The sequence below is a fragment of the Wyeomyia smithii genome, chromosome 1 (assembly GCF_029784165.1).
Source record: "Wyeomyia smithii strain HCP4-BCI-WySm-NY-G18 chromosome 1, ASM2978416v1, whole genome shotgun sequence".
NCBI classification, from domain to species: Eukaryota; Metazoa; Arthropoda; class Insecta; order Diptera; family Culicidae; genus Wyeomyia; species Wyeomyia smithii.
Window position 1 is genome coordinate 206,545,998 of NC_073694.1, and position 22,305 is coordinate 206,568,302.

Genomic DNA, 22,305 nt, shown 5'->3' on the forward strand with positions numbered 1-22,305 from the left:
CCGACACCGCCTGTTTCAATTGTTCCGTAACGTTCGTACGACTGGCACGCGTTTTTTAATTTTTTTTTTCTAAACTTGTGTTTCTAGTGCTGCGTGTTCTGATGGTTGTTCAACTTAATCACACTCGTGCGCAGTCTGTCACGATCTCACTGATAAACTTCGTTAAAGCTGGCGATTAAATGGTCAATGAAATAAACAAGTTCGTCATAATATAAAGCTTTCTTGTGATAACTGCAACTATTAAAACAAAATGTTCGTTGACACATATTTATTAAGTGTAGTGCGTCAGGAATTTCTGGATGCATCTAGAGCAAGGAGTACTCTCATTGTGTTCTGTTGCACGCTGAGTTGTGTTGTGTTCTTACAGTGGTTGTTCCGGCTTTTTTGTCAGATTAAGAAACTTCCTCCAGGACCTTGGGGAGTACCGATCTTCGGGTATCTTACGTTTATTGGTCATGAAAAACACACGCAGTATATGAAATTAGCGCGCAAGTATGGATCGTTATTCAGTGCCAAATTAGGTGCACAATTGACAGTGGTGATCAGTGATTATAAGATTATCCGTGAAGCTTTTAAGACGGAGGACTTTACAGGTCGACCACATTCTCCTCTGTTAAAAACACTTGGTGGTTTTGGTAAGTACACTTTGTTAACTATTTTTGAAACTGATCGATAAAGTACATATTGTATAGCTGATTTGTTATTTTTTCTATAAAACCTCTTATTTGCCAGTTTCTGCATAAATATTTGATTATTGTTTTGATTAGGCTACTCAATTAGCTCATAATCTCTTATGACCAAATCGCGAATTAAGTCGCATTTTATATTGCAGTATGATGATTCATCATTACGGTTTCTGCCAAGTTTTTTACAATTATGTCACAGCTTTTGAATTACCAATTACCATATCGCTGAATCGCGCGTTTTCGCGGTAGTCACGAGCGTAAATTTCGTCTGAGGGCTATAATGTATTTTTATGGTAATTTTGATTATGAAAATTCATTGTTTCTAAACATGAAAACCACAAAATTTTCTGCTGGGGGTTTCGTGCAATGTTACATAATCATTTGCTATTACAACTCAAACTAGCATCAGACTCAGATATCTTGCCCAAGAAGATTTCTAACAGTACAGTCTAAACCTCTCAAATAACACACATAATATGATTTCTACATCGCAATCGCTGCAGTACCACAGTATTTTATATATACAGTATTACAATCAATTATAGTATATAAACATTATTCTTAAAATCATCCAATGCGGCTGCTCCCGAAACGATCGCGTGACACTTCATAATTTATTGAAGTAAGTCGTAATACGAGCCTTTTGGGTTATGCTCCGTTTAATTAGAAATATTGTGAAGTGTTAAGAATAAGTAATAAGCAATATAAGTATACATTCCGAGAACGCAATTGTGTCAGACTTGTCAAATGTGTAGTCCTTAACGTTGAGCCACTTCCATCAACTGGAAGTTCCTTTAAAGCAGCGGTTCTCAACCTTCTTTTGTCCGCGTACCCCTTGGCGATATTTTTCATATCGATTGTACCCCCTGGCTTGGAATGTTCTTGCCGAGTGGGAGAGAGTAATGGTAATCATATTGTGGTAGTCTAGTTAAGGTTCCAAATCAAACTGTAGCTTGTTTGATTGCTACAGTCATGTTTTAGGTGCTAGATTGATCAACAAATGAAGTATTATAGAGAAAAATTGCTTTGTCCACCATTACTGATTTTCCTTTCGCGTACCCCCTGAAGGCTTTCGAGTACTCCCAGGGGTACGCGTACCCCAGGTTGGGAACCGCTGCTTTAAAAAAAAATTCTATTCCGTTGTCATGTATGTGTACAATAGCAGTTCAAATCGTACTAGCAAATCGTAATTTAATCCTTACGGTATCTTTTTTTCTTTTCTCAGCAATATTTTTTATTCCTTTGTTCTCAATCCACTATAACGGCAGAACGTGATCAAGTACAACTACAGTAAATCATGTATTTTATATTTTGAAATTACAATTGGAATTTAAGTAAAGTTGTGTTCGTTGACAATTATGTTGTAGAACAATCTTCGAGTGGTATTATCATAGTACCGTCATGCATGATTTCGATGCTGAACCAAAAATAGAAAATTTTAAACAAAACTCATTTGTTTCACACTTGCAGTATCGAGAAATTTAGCATGACCGGTATGTCCATTGCATAGTTGCAACGCTATCACAAAATGATAGACAAAAAACCCATTGAGACTATTGATGTTTTGCATTGCTTCAAATTAAGCTCTAATTGTTATTGAAAAGCACAAGAATTAATCAGGTATTAAGTTGGAGATGATTATTTATTATTTTTCATTGAAGGTATAAATATGAAACTGTAAATGAGTAATCTGCATGTAGATTGTTTAGCGAATAGAGACTTATATGATGATAAGCTTGTCTCTACGACAACGTGAAGAAGATTCTGACAGCGTCCTCAACTGTTATTGCATTCACGCTGTGCTGGATGTCATTGCACTTTGCCAACGATCGATTTCTATTCGGCCTTGAAGTTTCTTTCAATTGGCATCCAAGCAACAATTGCAACCTAGCATGGTAGAAATGATTCACTTCGGCAAGAAACCGAACGGCTTATTCGAGATAATTTTAAAACCTAAATGATAAGTTTTTTGGATTATTTTTTCGATTGAATTCTTCCCACCAGCATTTTGATCTGTCATGATAATTAAATCAGAATTGAATAAAAATAAAAGTTACTACCGCGAATATTCATAGGAGGTAGTGGAACTGTTAATGAAAAATAGCGATAGAAATAAACTCGAAGCTGTAACTATATTTCACATTCCACAGGCATTATCAACAGCGAAGGTCAACTTTGGAAAGACCAACGTAGATTTCTCCACGAAAAGCTGCGTCATTTTGGCATGACAGTGTTGGGAAATAAAAAACATCTAATGGAAAATAGAATCATGGTAGGTACAGGATCATTGGATACCATTATTTCAGTACTTTTGGCGTAAAATTAAATTTTCTAGACAAATCATAGACTGATCCTATCTGCACCGTGGTGTTTTAATAGCATTGTTTATATCTTTTTTCATGTCAATGCAGACCGAAGTTGCCGAGTTGCTAGCAGCATTGAATGAAGTAGGTAATCAATCGACTGATCTGAGTAAATATTTATCAGTTTCCGTGAGTAACGTAATCTGCAACATTATCATGTCGGTACGGTTTTCACTAGAAGATCCAAAATTTAAACGTTTCAACTGGCTTATTGAGGAAGGAATGCGATTGTTTGGCGAAATACATACAATAGATTATATTCCTCAGATTCAATATCTCCCTGGTAACATAAATGCCAAGAATAAGATAGCCAAGAACCGCCAAGAAATGTTTGATTTTTATCGAGAAGTGATAGATGAACATAAACAAACCTTTGACAATGGCAATATTCGTGATATAGTAGATGCATATTTAGATGAAATCCAAAAAGCAAAAGAAGAGGGACGCGATATGGAACTATTCGAAGGCAGAGATCACGGTTAGTGTTCAACGTTGTTATGATAAATAACCTACTTTCATTGCAGTTCCTTCATTATTTTTCTTCTTTTGATTTTGTTTTCCTCACTAGAAATCCAAATGATGCAGGTTATCGCGGATCTTTTCTCAGCAGGTATGGAAACGATCAAGACAACTCTTCTATGGCTAAACGTGTTTATGCTGCGCCACCCGGACGCCATGAAACGAGTTCAGGATGAACTAGACCAGGTAGTAGGTCGCAATCGTTTGCCGAAAATCGAAGATGTTCCATATCTACCCATAACGGAGACTACCATACTAGAAGTGATGCGCATTTCTAGCATCGTTCCATTAGCTACCACACATTCCCCCAAAAGGTAAGACTAGTGTTCTATGCATTTGTGATTAAGTGTTACTCGTTGTCACAGTTTCCGTTGTTGATCATTCATAATCCGTGTGGTGTAAAAAAATAGAAATCACGCTCTCCTGCATTATATTGAGCGATCTTCCCCGCCACGAATGAAACAGCACTCTGAGCTACCACAAGAGAACTTGTTAAGAACGATCCACACACTTTTACGAGACAGCGAGGTAACCCACCATTTATCCGATGTGATGAATGAAACTACTCTTTGCTGGTCTGCTAATGCTTGGTCTTCATGGCAGTGTACTTTCCATGGTCCGATTCTGAATGACCGTATTTCATACTATCGTCTCACAACTCTTCACAGTCGGAGAGATGATAAAACGGGAATTCTTGTAAAACAACTACAAAATATCCAACGTTTTTCTGTGTTAACAGTGCGCGTCATCACTACACTGACGAGCAGGGAAATTATCGAGAGAAAGATGCAAAAGATAGGGAAAAGAATATCCATGGGAGTTGGCGATGCTGGCTGTTAGCTTATTCTTCTGTTTTCTCAACACAGCTGCTAGTGGAACTGGTTATAGATAGTGAAAGTTTTTACTTTGCGTTCTGACTCAGAGTTTATCCATGTGCTTCCTGGTTTGCAATTTTGTAACACGTGAGCGCAATAAAATATTGCTCTATATTTGAAAATATAATAAATATAATGTGTAACGGAATGAGTTCGTGTTACGAAAGATGATAGCAGCATTGTTTTTTTAGTAAGGATAGTTGGGAAACATTCTTTTTAGTTTGAAAAGCACGTTTTTTCATTCAATAATATACTTAGTACGCTATATTTGTTCTAATTTTCTTTTCTTTTCTTTTTGGCAGTGATGTGGTTATTAATGGATATACAATTCCTGCTGGCTCCTACGTAGTACCGTTGATCAACAGCGTTCATATGGACCCAACACTTTGGGATAATCCTGAAAAATTCAATCCAAATCGTTTCCTAGATGCCGAAGGTAAAGTGCATAAGCCAGAATATTTCATTCCATTCGGTGTTGGACGTCGCCGATGCTTGGGTGATGTCCTTGCAAGAATGGAACTGTTTTTGTTCTTTGCGTCAATAATGCATACATTTACTATTGAATTGCCAGAGGATGAACCGATGCCTAGTCTGAAGGGTATTATCGGTGTCACTATTAGTCCACAAGCATTTAGAGTAAACCTAATTCCCCGACCACTCAACATCGATCTCGATAGAGTACGGAATATTGGATGTTTTTGAGCAATGAACGACTTTTCAATGTTTTTTAGAGCACGGTATGTTCCTCCGTTTAACGCAAATGACAGAATGGAAACACTTACTACTTTGATTAACTAATAACTAAACTACCATTATGAGAAATGCGCATAACCTCACTACATGAGGGCTTTTTTGTAATGAAACGATGAATAGAAATTTTGTGCCTGTGTCTAAATCAAAAGTACACTAACTAGTCATGCTAATGTTTGAAGAGTAATGTTGTTAAATGCTTTTTCTACAATGTTGAGTTTGTTTTAAATATGTGTAGCAAAAAAACTGCATTTCATCCGCATTTCATCAGCAAGTTAATTATTTATGTATTTACTTAATATTTAATACAGAAGTAAGACGTAGTAAACCCGGTACAAATTCATAGCAACAAAGCAAAACTTTGTCACACAAATTTAATGATACATTTATAGCACAATGTAAATATTCATAATTCACTTTAATTTTACATAAAAATAATCATAGATGGACAAATTCCTTTGCAAAGGGTCTTTGTAATTATGGTATAATTCGACTTTTCATTAAATTTTTTATAGTTTAGTAATAACAGTATAGTGAATTAAATGATGCCTCCCAAAATACTATGTGTTCAATAAAATAGAGATACAAAATTGGTTCCAGTTATTTTCATTCAACGTAATTTTATTCATAAAAACTGTAATAAGCCAATACGAAGTTCAAAGTATGAAAGAAAACGAATGGAAAGTTACATTTACGTGAATTTTATTAAATTTTATAAATTTCTGTCTCCAAACAGACATGTTTACTGTTATGAATTAACATCGTGAAATGTAACATTATGTTTTTATGATTAAATAACGAACGCACTTGTTTCGAATGCACTGTTTTTGAGAGATTAAAATAAGTAGAAGTTATTTCCAGTAAAGTGTTTATCGACCCCTGAGCACAACATACGTTTAATTAAAATAATCAGAGCTATCAACTAGTTTGTTTAAACCCATATACTGCACAGTGTTACTTACCTTTCAGTTTCAGGTAGACAAAATTAGGAAGAACAATTTCGACTACACTTTTATTTTTGACAATAAATAATTTCAAATCTATTCGGACTTCAGAGAGAGTTTTGTTAATTTAAAAAAAATGTTTCTTCAATAATAATTGTGATTATTTAAAAAATACAAAATTAAACTCATTAAACTAATACAGAATGTTAAACCACCATTTTATTTCTGAGCTTAAGAGCAGCATATATTTTACAGTAAATTTTACAACTAAAATCAAAATTTTATGAATAAACGCGCTCGAATTTTAGGTTACGAATTACCTGTGCCAAAAACTGCAAATGAAATATAGAATTGGATTAAACGCGAAATGAGACAATATATGGTATAAAACATGACGAAAGAAAGTTCTTATGTATAAATATATTTTGCAGTTGAAATCTGTATTCTAATTAAATTATTTATATCGAACAGCTATTAAATGAAAAGTATTCTGTTTTGAATCTCAGTTATTCATCAACACCAATAAATGGAACAATCCGGGTATTTAAATAAACAACGCAGATTTTTTTTATTTCCTGAGGGGGTCGTGCTTGAAGATTATTTTATATTCCGAAGGCGCTAGTGTAATACCACATATGCCCGTTAAGTCAGGTGGATCGTTATATAATACTTCTAACTCAAAGCACCAGAAAATGTGTGCTGTGTAAAGATACAGAATCATTCGAGCTAGTTCGTCACCCAAACACATTCGTTTTCCAGTTTGAAAAGGCATAAAATAATTAGGAGCACTGTAGTGACCAGAGTCATTAAGAAAATGCTCTGGGTTGAAATGTTCCGGATCAGACCAAAGCCCTGGATTCATGTGGATGGCCCACAAAAGTGGTATAATCATTGTGTTTTTGGGTATTTTGTAGCCAGCAATGGTAGTATTCTGTTGTAAACAATAAAAAAAAAATACAATATTGAAGTTTTTGATATTTTATATTCTACGGAACATACCGAATTTGCTCCATGAGGAATCCCTAATGGCACAACTGTCCGCAGGCGCTGAATCTCTGCTACGCATGCTTTAAGATATGGCAACGAATCAACGTCGTCCAAAGTAGGAGCAGCAAGAAGCTGGTTGTAGAGCTCTTCACGTAATTTCCGCTGAACGTCTTTGTGAAGCCCTACGTAAAGTAACAACCAACGGAGGGTAGTAAATGTCGTGTCAACTCCTGCTCCAAAAAGATCAGCCAAAAGATGCCTCAACTGAGAATCGCTACAAAAAACAACTTCTGGACATTTAGCTGTTTCCCTGCGAATGGTTTCTTTAACGAAATTTGATAATATACATTCGTTAGGTAGTTCGTTGACCTTGTTTTTTGCACTGAGCTGAAGTATTTTGCGCCGATTGTTAATAATTGAATCGTAAATTTCATGAGTCCTTTTTTTACCTTTTACCAAAAAATCTATTATTTTTTTGCTAGAGGGTAAATGCCTGCGACAAATAATCACAAAAAAATCATCAGCCTTCGATACAATAGTTAATGCAAAAGTAACAACATACCTTAAAAATGGAAGAAAGTTAACCGCCATCGAGACACCAATATATTTGACGCCTTCTTCCTGCAGAATTTGTAGATATTGCCATATATCATCATCGCGTTCATACGTCAGCCCGAACACGAGGTCATTCATAAGATTTCCTAGAATGTGGTGAATAAGTGGTGCAGGATCAAAGGCATCCCGTGTATTCGATTCTTTTCTCAAATCCTGCCAGCGAAGGTCACATCAAAAGCAAAAGTTAATTTTCAGAGGAAATAGTTCTTGGAAGTAGACGATAGGAATTCGACAAATAATGTAGGGTAGCAACAATTAGAAGGAGGGAAAGACTGAAAATACCTCTAAGAGTTCATTCACACCAGACATGATGCGAGCCTCGAGCATCGAACGCGACGAACCGAATTTCGTCATGCCCATCTTACGTAGCCATTCAATAGACAGACGCCGCTGGTCGCGCCACAAATCCCCTTCTGCGCAGATGATTCCTGGAAGAAAATTGTGTCTTGATCAATTTCAAAGTTATTTGGTCAGTTCTAGTGTTGTAATTCAAAACAAAATTCCAAATGAGTTCAAATTTTCAAAAGTTATGCTTGTCGAAGTTGAGAACATGAAACGTAGAATCGCAAACTATGTTTTTTCCGAATTTAATTTCTCGATGGCTTAAAATGGTCATCAAGAAGCTTAGCCTATCAAATGTGGTTTCATAGATTTATGCAGAGTGTAAATATTTAACGTTTCTATTTTGACTACATGACCTGACGAGTATTGCATAAAGTGTTGCTACTATGTAAATTTGTTTGTAAATCATAAATTTATTTTCAAACAGAAGTTTATTTTTTAATGCAACGAGTTTTTTTTAATGAGAGGATATTGATGTCTTATATATTCCATATATTTTGCTTGTATTCTTTCCGTATGCTCTTTGGAAATAAGTGTTTCATTGTAAATTACTCATATTAAGTCATGCCAACTTATAATAAATCCATTCATTTTGATAACGTGATTATCGTTTGGTTTGAGGGAAAAAGATCTAGGCTTATTGGTAGGAAAGTTTATTTGAGGTTTAGCACCATATGAGAGAAAATATTCACATTAGCAAGTTTATAGTGGAAATATCTCCACTTTTCTTTAATTGCATTTGACATGAAGGCTTTTTCCGTTCACGGCAATTTTTGTCATCATAGAGGTAAGTCAGAAAGTTCGGAAGCAAATACGCTGTACAGGGCTGGACCCAAGGTTGAACCTTGTTGCACACCCGCGCCGGCAGGAAACCTATCAGATTTTGAATTCTGGTAAACAACCCATATAAAGTTCAATCAGTTGAAAAGGATATAGATTTTTATCATAAAAATTGAGAAATTGAAAGTTAGCAATTTCGCGATTAAACTTTCATGTCAAACGCTGTTTTACTATGACTATTGTAAAGAGTGTTACGGCCAAAAACTGGTCAAACAAAAATGTGTGTAAATCATTTTTTATTGAAAAATCAAATCATGCCACTTTGCCATATTCAATGCGTACAGAATAAAGGAAAATTATTAACTTAAACTTCCTTTTGAGCGATTCTTGACTTCTCGCATCAAATGTTGTACAGCCTTGCTGTTCACTTTGTTCGCCGCAGAACGCTTGCTAATCTTAAACTGCATCTCGTTGACAACTGTCTTTTGCGTCTTATTGAGGTTCCGCTCAACGATAACCCAGTATTTTTCTAAAGGGCGGAGCTCTGGTGCATTGGGAGGGTTCATGGCACCACCTGGATAATGTTCGCAGCATACCACTTCATAGCTTTTTTCGTAATGGCAAGATGCTGAATCCGGCCAAAACAGAACGGAACAACTATGTTGCTTGAGGAAAGGCAACTGGCGTTCTTACAGGCACTCCTAGGCGGTTGATTTGGCCACGTTCAACAATTTTGCCAACTTGGTGTGCGAGTAGTTCGGATATTCGTGATGTGCGAGCAAAATTTTTATACGTTACTTCTTTTGCTTCGACGCCATTTCCATAACTGAAGAGCAAATGTCAAAATTAAACATAAGGCTTGATACTACACGCAAAAGTTAAAGCTTTAATCAACTAATGTGTCTTCTCAAAACGCACATTAAATGCTCTGGCTTTCCACAACAAATGTGTCAAAAGGATAACGCAACAGTTGCCATAGGCGTAGCCAGGGGGGGGCAGGGGGGGGGCGTTTTTTACTTTTAATAAGTTCTACCAACAACGCGATACAGATCTGCAGAAATCCACCTGCCGTACTGCCCTAATATTAAACATAATTATAGAAAAATACTAAGCTAGAAAAAGAACGCTCTCACCATCTACAATTCGATCCAGATCCTATTCAGTCAATCCTTATTTTATGTCCTTAATCGATCATACTCATCTGTCGAGTATCACTCAGCTTGGATAAATTAAAGAGAAAAATTCTTAGGACATTCGTTGGCTCCTGTAGCGAAAACTTCTTCTAATGGCGGTTTCGATTACTTCCTAAGTTTTAAGAGGCATTTCAATCCGCTTGATCTTCATGCACTTTGACTAATACTGCGACCTGCGTGTTGACTAATATCGGCTGTTTCTTCAAATACGGAAGGCAACGTTGGCGGTTTTCGGTGAAAACCAACTTTATATAACACTGTTTCAACCAAAAACAATAAATTAAAAATATTTAGCGAGAAAATTGTGACGCAGTAGAAAAATTGCGCCCGTCCGCGTTTGTGCTTTACTTCGATCTCCACAGTTTAGTTAGTGCCCCTATTCGAAATTCTGGCTACGCCCATGGCAGTTGCTAAATGAATACATTGACAGAGATCGAAATCAGAATATGTATAATACACACAAAATCGTGATGTTTCGGTAGACTTCGGTTTTGGGCAAACGATCAGTTTTGGGGCGCTCAGAAAACTGCTGATTATTTTCGAGAGTCGGTGCGTATCAACGAAGGCAGAGCTTCACGCACTAGGGCAGCGAAGAAATACAACGATTCTCTCGAACGAGTCACCTAGGCTTTCTGAAGGCGTTTAAGCTAACACCTTTAGTAACAACAGTCTCTGGCTGGATGGAAGCGAAGCCCATTATGGACGTTCCATACGAATTGATTGACACAGATCGCTCAACGTGGAACAATGGAAGGCCGAGTTTTCAATCGGGAACCATCCGTTTCTACACGGATGGCTCAAAAACCGGATCCCAGACCGGTTTAGGGATATACGGACCAGGAATAAAGGCCACTATTCCTTTGGGCAAGTGGCCAACCGTTTTTCAAAAAGAAGTATACATTACAATATGCATCCGTGCTGCGATATATCTAAAGCGCAACTACAACCAACACAAACGGGGAAGATTTTGTTACTTTTGAGCAACAATTTGTTACTTCTTGTGTTTATGACCTCGCACTAGACACAAAAGTTAATAACCGAAAAATAACAAAATATATGACGGCAGCACGCTTGTATGTGTTTCTGCAGAAGGATATACAACCAAGATCCACAATGCATGTGTATCAAGACTCCACTCGCTGCATTTGTATTGAGGCAACGATCAGGTTCATTTATGTCCCCTTCATTCACAAATAAGCAGAATCTCACCCGTCAACCTCAAATGTCTAATTAGAAACACCACTGTTTCGTTCCCCAGTGTGTACTTGGAATGGAAATATGTATTAACGTGGGACCAGAGTTTTCGGAGTTGCGAGTTGCGAGATGGGCACGAGTTATGTATCATCAAACAGGTCCAAATGAGTTCCGATGAGCGATGAGTTTTAGATAGCTTGCAAGAAAGCAATTGTTGGTTTTTTCTCTAACGCAGTTTACAGATCGTGATGTGATTGCTAGACGCATATGAAGTTGTTGAAATCATCAACGTTTGCATACTGTATGACGGGAAAAAAATGCTGCTTGGCAGCTCTTGTCTTATTTTTCCCTACTCCGTATGCGTACAACGAACAAACTAACACACGCAAACCGTATGCGTACAACGAACAAACTAACACACGCAAACCGGATGAATTGGAGATAAGAAACTAGTAACATGTGCAACATATACGACGGTATGTGTTGTTTCTTAACTGGAGATGTAAAGGGAGCATTTTTCGACAGTGAAAATTTGGCATGTGGTTGAAACGACCATTATTAGATAGTCGTACTCCCGAAACATGTGCGAAATATATGACAGTATGTGTTGTTACTTGGCTGGAGAAAAACTTCATTGCTTTTAAAGTAACAGATTTGTCACCTAAAGAGCAATTTTGTGTTATTGCTTTCGAAGTAATAAGGAAAAATTTTGCGTGTAGATGACAAAATTTGTTAGGGAAAGTATTCTTCCATGATTTTTAAAAAAAAATGTTGTCAATTGAAAATTTTGTGTTTATTAAGATTAATTATTTTGAAAAAATACACAGTAAATCTCTATTTCGGCAAGAATTTTTAGCATTTCAGTTTGCCATTTACATTTCCGCCTACGGGGCAAGTTGAAACAACGATTCGAATCGACTAGTTTTACATCGGAATTGGTTATTGTCATCTAGAATTCATCATGATCAGAGTCTACGTTAGAATTACATAAATATTCAAAATAGGCATGGGGGCAACAAACACTCGAACACCCGCCGAAATTGTTGTGGCAATAAGTAAAATAGACAGTTTTCTCACATGTACCGTTTTGGCAAGGGCAGGTTCCTTTTGACATGAATTTTTGGCTACAGCTTCAGTACAAACAAAGAAAGGTGGCACTCGATGACGATTTCTTCGTCCAGTAAAATAACGGTTATTTTGACATTTTGTTCAGTAGGCTGTAATGCTACAAGCAAACGTTAACACTCTTTAACGAACCCAAAAACCGCCAGTAATACCGCTGGTTTTTTTCGATAATCAGAAAGTTTAGTTATCGTTTAGAACCAATAGATTTAACATCGATGTTTTTAGGATTTTTCAAGTAACTTCCAGAGTTGTACTTTCAAAAACCCGTTTCGACTTGGCTCGGGGTACCTTACATAAGGGATCTCATGCTGTTGAAGTAAAATCAATTGTGTACGATGTTACAATGGCAGCAAAATTAAAAGCGCAAATAAAAATGGCATTTGATGTATAGCAAACATTAATCCTGCTTGATTCGAATATGCATGTTTATTTATTTATTTAATTTAAATATAATAGGATAAAATATTATAGTAGCCCGATCAGAAAACCAAAACAAAAATGTAACAGAAGCTGTAGTTTGTTCCATCAGGTTGTGTTTCCAAACCTTTGGGGTTAAAATAGCAGAAACTATAATAAAAATGATTCTACTAGTATCAACCCATGTCAAACTTTATTACAAATGGATTAGCTGTAAATCTGATCAAACAAAATGAGATAGCATATAGAACAGTATAATAACAACCAGTGTAAGAATCAACAGAACAACTTCATTTCAGGATTTGTTAATATAACTCATTCAGATTCAATTTTGATATCAAAAGCAAATGGGACAATACAAAATCGTATCAAAATATGTTATTTGGATCTCCTGTTGATAGAATTTTGTAATTTCTGAGTTATGCTCTTCTGATCGGGATTACAGTATACGATTTTGGAATCAAACTAATGTTCATTAAACTTACCATAGCCCCCCATAATGCCATGAGTTATATAAAGGGGGGCTCTTCCAGTGAATTCGTCCCGTTTCAGAATATCGCGAAGAAGACTAGGATCGGTGATTACAACGGTATACACTTTACCCATTCGAAGGCTGTAGATTGGGCCATACTTATTGGCTAACTGTGTCAGAGTCACATAAGGTTTTTTTGAGTCAATAAACGGAAGATAGCCAACTACTGGCCAGCCGAGAGGACCAGGAGGCTTTCCTTGTCTATCAATCAGTTCCCAGATGAAGTAACCGACAGCTAATATGCTTATAAATAGTAAATACATCTGTAAAATACAAACATACGTTATTGTAACAATGAAAATTGCTTTAGCATTGGGGTAGGATGGGGTACATTAAAGTTATGATTGTTTTCGAGCGTTTAAAAGTACTTTTTTTCCTTTTAAAACAAAATGCACTGATGTTGTTTTTATTTAAATTAAAAAAATCTCATTTCATCAGGAGGGCTCGACTACAATACATTTGATGCCCTTTCAAAATACCTAATCATGAAAAAGAAAAAAAGAAATTGGTCAAACTTGGCTATAGCTAAAAATTATTGTTGAAAATCGCGACATTGGTTTTTTATGGCCTCCCAGTTAGCCTCGATGAACGAAGTTGGTCCAACAACCTTATTATCGTATAGTCGAATCCGCTAGCTTCCTGTGTAGAATAGCGTAACCTCTGTGTTTTCGCGAGAACGAATTTTCAGATTTTATACAGTTTCATAACTTCTTCAAAGCAATTTGGTAACAACAGGGAGATACGTAAGTTTTTTATTCGATTAAATCAACTCTTTTGCAATACTATTAAGTATTGCAAAAGAGTTGATTTAACTATTTCAATTTGGTTTTGAGTCTCTACGCTGGTTTTTTATTCGATATAATCATTTGTGATGTTATGTGATGCTAAGTTTTCTTTGCGATATTCGTTGAAGTATCTTCGCAAGACTGTTTGTTTTAAAATTTAGAATCGGGTTTTCTTTGAAACAGCTTTTGATTGCTCGATTTAATTTGTTTTTTGTTCCTCCACCTCTTCTTCATGCCCTGACTCCTGAACCAATTAATATGCTCACACCAAGAGATTTCGCAGTGAAAAAAAATGAAGCATTTTTTTGACAATCTAATCGTATATTTTAGGCACATCGCCAAAAAATTCAATGCCACCTAAGGCACCTTCCAAAGGATTCGTCTGTGAAAAATATTATCTTTTTGGGTCGGTTAGCAACCAAACAAAAAACTGAAGCAGAATTTAGTGTTCAAAAGATGTGCTCTCATGTTGTACAATGAGGTTCTTACGAAGTACGGACAAAAGTTCTATAAAACCACTGTACAGTGGTCCAATAAGCCAAAAAGTGGAACTTAATTCCATAGCGCCTTTCACTTTCATCCTAGCTTAATAAAGTCTTCGGAAAATGAAAATATGCTAAAATGTGCTATAACTTTGTAAAGAAAAGTCCTGGAGATGTGTGATCTTCAACAAAAACGTGTGTTTTGTATGCCCAAATGCTTCTTTAGAACAACGTTCTCTTGTAAAATGTAGCTAACAAAAGTTAAGTGCAAAAAATTAACTTTTAAGTAACTTTTACAGAAAATACTCTGTAACTCTGTACCTAATGAAGATAGGAATTTTGTTTGATCAGAAAAGTTTCATATTTTTGCACGTTCTAAAACTCTGCCGAATAAACCATTCCTCTATCTCTTAACACAAAAAAGTTAGTATTTTTGATATGTGAAAACCTACTGTAACATATGCTCTCCCTACTCTAATATGGGTGGATTGGGACAAACGGAACCTAAAGGAGTTTATAGTACTTCAGCTTAACTTAAAGGAAAAGTATTGACATCATGATTTCACTTGCCCCTTTTTAACCTATACGTTCTTGAAGTTATCGAAAAAATAAGCTAGAATATGATATAATATTGTAAGGAAAAGTCCTGGAGATATATGTCCTTTGGCAAAAATGTGTGTTTTGTTTGCCCTAACAATTCCTCCGAACAATACTTTCGTATAAAATGCAACTCACAAAAGTTAAGTACAAAAAACTAACTTTTAAGTAAGTTCCATGTAATATACTTTATAACTTTGTACCGAAAGAAGATATGATTTTCATTTGTTAAACAAAGTTTCATATTTTTGAATCTTCTACAATTTTGCTGAATAAACTATTCTACTATCTCTTAACACAAAAAAGTTTTTTTTTGTTTTTAGTATAGTAAACTTTTCATACTTTTTGACAATTCGCTATTATGCGGGTCATTCATACTATGGAATTAAGTTCCACTTTTTACCTTATTGGACCACTGTGCACTGGTCGAGGTGATCCCTAACAAGCTCGTGTTTGTAGCAGTAGGCAAAAAACCCAGGTTTTTGTGACAAGAATAACTATGGATTACCGTATATACAAGTTGGGAAAATTTTACTGTAAAGTTCAAAATTATTTTCAAACGGCAACACATTCCCGATTGCTCTAAAAAATCCCTGTCTTTTCCACTGAAAGAGAATGTTTTATAATATTCCAGATAGTAAAATTTGTATATATGAAAAGGTTTTACCTATGGATGAAATTCGTTAAAAGGGGCACTACTCTGGAAAGCCGAAAAATATAGAATTTTCGTATTTTTTTTTCGGATGTTTAGAGTAAAGTGATGTGTTCAATTCTCCAAATGGTCTCGAGGTACGATGCTGGCCTAACTAGCCAGTCGTCGTAGGTTCGAGTCTCGGTTCGGAAGGGACTGTTAGTGTCATAGGATCGTTTCGCTAGCCCCGCAATTGTCATGTACACTAAACAGTTGCCTTCAAAGTCTGTGTATAACAAATAGAAGGTCACATTCCGAATCGGAATGTAGCACCAAGGTTTTGCTTTGCTTTGATATGTTCGGGTATTTCAGCTAATGATTAAGGAATATTTGAAGATGTACTTTGCATGTCGTGGATGCAAATATAGTGAGTATTACGCTGTTGGCAGCGTTTCTCTTGAAATCGTGTTTTTCAACTGGTGGTACGTACTTTCAGCATCTACTGAACCGATATGGATGAAATGTATTTTTAGGATGTAAAAATGGATTATCTAACTTGTAACATAGCTGATTTAGAAAACTCAGAAAATTGCCAAATGGCCGCTATATTTTGGTAAAAAAAAATTTCATAAAAAATCACTATTTAAAAATTCATAAATCGTTTAAAAATATAGATATCGTAAAGCGGCTATGTAACAAGTTAGATAATCCATTTATACACACTAAAAAAATTTCAGCCCAATCGGTTCAGTGCTGAGAAAAATTTACCACCAGCTGAAAAAACATGGTTTCGTGAGAAACGCTGTCAACTGCTTAATATTCACTTAAATATAGTCCGTTATGGAAATATAGTTAGTTATGGAAAGAAAAGAAATTCCGAGACTATTCAAAACTATCTGCTTTGATCAACATATGTAGCCTCGACATTATTCAAATATGGTATCGTACTATTTAAACGTTCCTGGTTTTACTGGTGATTAAATTTTCCGAAATTAGGAGACATTTCTTTTATTTTGCTATTTCTTAAGCACTAACATTACGTCTTATTACAAAAGTTCACATCAATAGACAACGTAATTCTAATTCCCTAACAAAAAAAACATTACGTCAAATTTCATATTTTATACTTCAATTACAACATAAATATATTAGAACTCAAGGTGTGAATATTCTTTTATTGGATTGAAGCGTTCATGTGAATCTATTTTTACAAATAATATGTTTGAATGAGAAAGGCTAGGTCTGACCGCTAGGTGGAAAAATTTAGGTTTTTCGGCAGATTCCGGGTTTTTGCGGTTTTTACACGGATTTTATAATTTACTCGTTTTTTTACGCAGATTACGTTACGCGTTACGTATCCCCCGCGTAAAAAATGCTTTAGTGTAATTTATTGGTTTAATGTCATATTACTACAATGACAAACATTTCTGAGTTGGGAAAAAAACGTTCATTATAGTAAAATTCAAAAAAGTTCTGCGATATTGGAGTTGACAACATGCCATATAACACTATCAGAAATTTGGACACAAATCGACAACACAACAATATCGCACGCTTAGCCTTGGGGCTAAAAGCGGTCTCGATCAACTGATTGGTTGAGGGAATTCGTTATCGATTTTGTTTTTTGGCACATTTGTGTAGGATAAGTACAACGATACACCGTGCCCCAGTGCTGAGTCAAGAAAATTTCAATACGAAAAGATCCTCGACTCGATCGGGAATCGAACCCGATTTCACAACCGTGTGGAAGAGATAGCCGACCGACATCGCTAATCACAGAGCCACGGGGACCACTTTAGGACACAAATCGACAGAACACAGATTATTGAAGCATGTTGTATATAATCGAATCGATACTTTTTCCTCATTTTTATAAAAAAAAAATACCTAAAAACCACTTGAGAGTCATTCATATATTTTAAACATCACCACACAAACTCAGAAAAAAATGAGCCGATCTGCAAAACTAAATATACCCCTAAAGAAACTTATGCTTACAGTTAAATTGCGTAAATTTATTTTTCAGTTAAAAAAATACGAAGGTAATGATTTTCATATAAGCTCAGCAACCTTCGCTTGGGAAGTGTCGCATTTATTTACAGCTGCTACCGTCATTAAATTTTCTTATAATTTCAGATCTAAAGTATTATTCAATATCGGAAATAACAGGATTTGCAGTTCTGCAGGATACCGTGACCAGAGTTTTTGAGGAGTTTGAATATTTCAAGTGATCCCCTGTTCAAAGTTCTCCAGGGGTTTGATGATTACAAGAGATTAGGAACAACTCAAGTTCATCAAGCTATATAGAAATCAAGAATTCTGTAACTTTAAAACAGCTAAGTATAAGACCTCATTCATTTATTTATAATCTATTTCCATATTTTGTTGCCCTGCCATAGTGTGTATTACACACAATGGAAGTGGATGAGAAAAATTTGAACGATCCTGTTCCCGCCACTCCAAAACCTCCTGACCCTCTATCCTCTGTTGCCTCAATTCCCCCGCGCGTTAAACTTTATCCAGACGGATCGACTGGTTCATTCATTATTTATTTCCGACCTAAAATAGGGCCTAAATCAAAGCCCTTAAACATTATTCAGATATACAAGGACTTAGAGTCTCATTTCAAGTCCATCACTGAAACTTCTAAGGTCAGGCCCAACAAGTTGAGAGTTGTGGCTACAGACCTTATTCAAGCTAATAAAATTGCTACATCAGAATTTCTTACCAGGGAATATCATGTTTGTGTTCCCGCACGAGATGTAGAAATTGACGGTGTTGTAACCGATTCCAACTTATCCAGTGAATGTCTTTTAAAAGACGGACTTGGGTATTTCAAAAACTCTTTAATTTCATCGGTTAAAATTCTCGATTGTCAACAATTGAGATCCGTATCCTTTGTAGAAGAAAAGAAAATATATTCCCCTTCAGATTCATTCCGTGTCACTTTTGCCGGATCTGCTTTACCATCTCACATCTCCATTCACAATATCCTCGTGCCTATTCGCCTATATATTCCACGAGTCATGAACTGCATCAATTGCAAACAGCTAGGCCATACTTCTGCCTACTGTTGCAATAAAAGCCGATGCGGCAAATGTGAGGGGAATCATCTTGATGAATCTTGCAATCAAGAGAATAATAATTGTTATTATTGTGGTGAAAATCAACATGAACTAACGAAATGTTCATTGTACATTCATCATAAAAATAAAATGAAACGGTCTCTTAAAGACCACTCTAAACGTAATTATTCTTATCTCCTCAAAAAATCCGAAGCAAGTACTCTCATTTCTTCAAATATTTATGATTTATTGTCCTCTGATGAGACAGACTGTGACATTCCTCTTGCTGGTCCTTCTTTTTCTAATCCTGGTGGGTCTAGAAAAAGAAAAAATCTTTCTCCTCCGAAACTTCCCAACAAAGGTCCTAAAATAACACTTAATAAAAAAGTTAATATTCCCAAATCCAATCATGATGTTGAAAATTTGAATCAAACTCCTCCTATAATTTTAAACCTAAATTCAACACAAGAATTCCCACCACTATCACCCAAAAACTGTAATAACTCATTCACACCTTCAGTTAATCAAACAAAATCAGGAATTCTGAAATATCTAGTGTAATAAATTGGATCCTTGAATCATTAAACATACCGGACCCTCTTAAAAAATTATTCTTTCACTACTCCCTGTTTTCAAAACATTTTTAAAGCAGCTTACCTTTCAATGGCCCCTCATTTCAACATTAATATCCTTCGATGACTAACTTATCGTCCGAAACTAATGATTTTATACATGTTTTACAATGGAATTGCAGGAGTATCATACCAAAACTAGATTCGTTTAAAGCTATGATTAATAATTTGAAATGTGATGTGTTTTCTATTTGTGAAACATGGCTCACTTCAGATATCAATCTCAATTTCAATAATCACAATATCATACGATTAGACCGAGATGCTCCTTATGGAGGTGTACTTTTAGGGATAAAAAAATGTTATTCTTTTTATAAAATTAACTTACCTTCAATTCAAGGCATCGAGTCTGTAGCTTGTCAAATTAAAATACATGACAAAGATCTCTGCATTGCTTCTGTATATATCCCTCCTAAAGCACTAATCAGACAACGAATGCTCTCTGACATTTTTGAACTTCTACCCTCACCGCGTTTAATATTGGGAGATTTTAACTCACATGGTGTAGCTTGGGGTTCATCTTACAACGATAATCGCTCCACCTTGCTATATAATCTTTGTGACAATTTCAATATGACTGTTTTAAACAGTGGAGACATGACACGTGTTCCGAAACCACCGACTCGTCCAAGCGCATTAGATTTATCATTATGTTCAACGTCATTGCGATTAGATTGCACCTGGAAGGTTGTTTGCGATCCTCATGGTAGTGATCATTTACCAATTTTAATTTCAATTAACAAAGGGCCAAAAATTACTCCATCAGTTGACATTCCGTATGACCTTACATTAAATATTAATTGGGAAATTTATAAAACAAAAATTACAGAAGCTCTAGAGGCAGTACAACACCTTCCGCTACTTGAAAAATATGATTTATTTGCGGGTTTAATTTTGAATTCCGCAATACTAGCCCAAAAGAAACAATATCTTGGCGTTTCAACTAAAAGACGACCTCCTACTCCTTGGTGGGACAAAGAGTGCTCAAAAATTTACATTAAAAAATCTAGGGTGTATAAGGTTTTTCGGAAAAAAGGAAAAGACTTTGTACGATATACAAAGCTAGAATCCATGTTCAACAACTTGATCAAAGCCAAAAAACGTAGTTATTGGCGACCTTTTGTTAATGAGCTTTCTAGAGAAACATCCATGAGTACTCTTTGGAACACTGCTAGAAGAATGAGAAATCGAGTTGTGGCTAATAAAAATGAAGAATATTCAAATCAATGGATATTAAATTTCGCAAAAAAAGTTTGTCCAGACACTGTTTCTGCTCAAAAAATTACTCGTGATGTTTTTTCTGAACAATCAGTAATGGAACTACCATTTTCAATTACCGAACTATCTACTGCCGTTCTTACTTGCAATAATAATGCTCCTGGTCTAGATAAAATTAAATTTCACTTACTGAAAAATTTACCTGACAATGCTAAAAAACTGTTGTTAGATTTATACAACATTTTTTTTTAATTAAACATCATTGCACATGACTGGAGACAAGTAAAGGTAATTGCTATCCAAAACCTGGAAAACCTGCTTCTAATCATGATTCATATCGTCCGATTGCGATGCTTTCCTGTATTCGTAAATTATTTGAAAAAATGATTTTATATCGTTTACACCATTGGGTCGAAATTAATAATTTATTATCACATACCCAGTTTGGCTTTCGTAGAACTAAAGGAACAAATGACTGCCTTGCATTACTTTCAACAGAAATCCAGCTTGCATTTGCTCAAAAAGAACAAATGGCTTCTGTATTCCTAGACATTGAAGGAGCCTTTGATTCTGTTTCTATAAATGTCCTTTCTGATAAACTTCATCAAAAAGGACTTCCTCCCAAATTCAATAATTTTTTATACAATCTATTATCAGAAAAACATATGCACTTTTCTCATGGTAGTTTGTCAGCGTTTAGATTAAGTTACATGGGTCTTCCACAGGGTTCATGTTTAAGTCCACTACTTTACAATTTTTATGTTAATGATATTGATGCCTGTTTGGCAAATTCATGTAGTATTAGACAATTTGCTGATGATAGTGTGATTTCTGCCACAGGTCCCAGGGCATCCGATTTACAAAGACCTTTACAAGATACCTTGAACAACTTAACCAATTGGGCGATACAATTAGGTATAGAATTTTCAGTTGAAAAAACTGAATTCGTGGTTTTTTCTAGAAAACATGAACCAGCTCAGCTCCAACTTATGTTAGTGGGAGAACCCATAGCTCAAGTTTTAGTTCACAAATATCTTGGTGTTTGGTTTGACTCAAAATGCACTTGGAAAAGTCATATTCGATATTTGATTCAAAAATGTCAACAAAGAGTTAACTTTTTGCGCACAATAACTGGTTCATGGTGGGGAGCGCACCCAGGGGACCTTATTAAACTTTATCAAACTACAATTCTATCAGCACTGGAATACGGATGTTTTTGTTTTTGTTCTGTCGCAAAAATTCATATAATAAAACTGGAACGAATACAGTATCGCTGTTTGCGCATTGCTTTAGGTTGTATGCACTCAACTCATACAATGAGTTTAGAAGTATTAGCGGGCGTTCTCCCCTTGAAAGAACGTTTCTTAATTATCGCTTATCGCATTCTTGTGAAAAGTGAAATTTTAAACCCAATGATAATAAATAACTTTGAAAGACTTGTGGAACTTCAATTTCAAACTCGTTTCATGACTGTATATTTCAATTACAAGTCTCAAAATTTTAACCCTGCATCACATTCTTCAAATAATATTTACTCATTAGATACTTTTGATTCTAACTTATTTTTTGATAC

General features: G+C 35.5%; 2 protein-coding genes across 3 annotated transcripts in view; one reads left to right on the forward strand and one right to left on the reverse strand.

Moving 5' to 3' along the window:
- On the forward strand, positions 1-7,064 carry LOC129733913 (cytochrome P450 18a1). Of its 2 annotated transcripts, XM_055695526.1 has the most exons (6): positions 1-199; positions 368-635; positions 2,837-2,958; positions 3,098-3,527; positions 3,618-3,882; positions 4,746-7,063. In XM_055695526.1, exons 2-6 carry the CDS (start codon positions 476-478, stop codon positions 5,143-5,145), a joined length of 1,377 nt encoding a protein of 458 aa, XP_055551501.1. In that variant the 5' UTR covers positions 1-199; positions 368-475; the 3' UTR covers positions 5,146-7,063. The 2 variants fall into 2 exon arrangements, with proteins under 2 accessions (XP_055551501.1, XP_055551500.1); XM_055695525.1 differs by having other exon boundaries at positions 1-635; positions 4,746-7,064.
- LOC129733914 (cytochrome P450 306a1) overlaps positions 6,543-22,305 on the reverse strand; it is a 22,179-nt gene continuing 6,416 nt past the window's right edge. Inside the window, exons 2-6 of the mRNA XM_055695527.1 lie at positions 13,276-13,585; positions 8,022-8,167; positions 7,687-7,892; positions 7,137-7,617; positions 6,543-7,068 (exon numbers count right to left, since the gene is read on the reverse strand). Coding sequence (XP_055551502.1) covers positions 6,706-7,068; positions 7,137-7,617; positions 7,687-7,892; positions 8,022-8,167; positions 13,276-13,585 — 1,506 coding nt within the window. The 3' untranslated portion in view covers positions 6,543-6,705. The remainder of the gene's footprint in view (positions 7,069-7,136; positions 7,618-7,686; positions 7,893-8,021; positions 8,168-13,275; positions 13,586-22,305) is intronic.

Coding starts and splice junctions, on each gene's coding strand:
- LOC129733913 (XM_055695525.1), top strand. CDS start 251: ATGTTCGTTGACACATATTTATTAAGTGTAGTGCGTCAGGAATTTCTG. Junction 636..2,836: donor AAAAACACTTGGTGGTTTTG/GTAAGTACACTT, acceptor CACATTCCACAG/GCATTATCAACAGCGAAGGT. Junction 3,883..4,745: donor ACCACACATTCCCCCAAAAG/GTAAGACTAGTG, acceptor TCTTTTTGGCAG/TGATGTGGTTATTAATGGAT.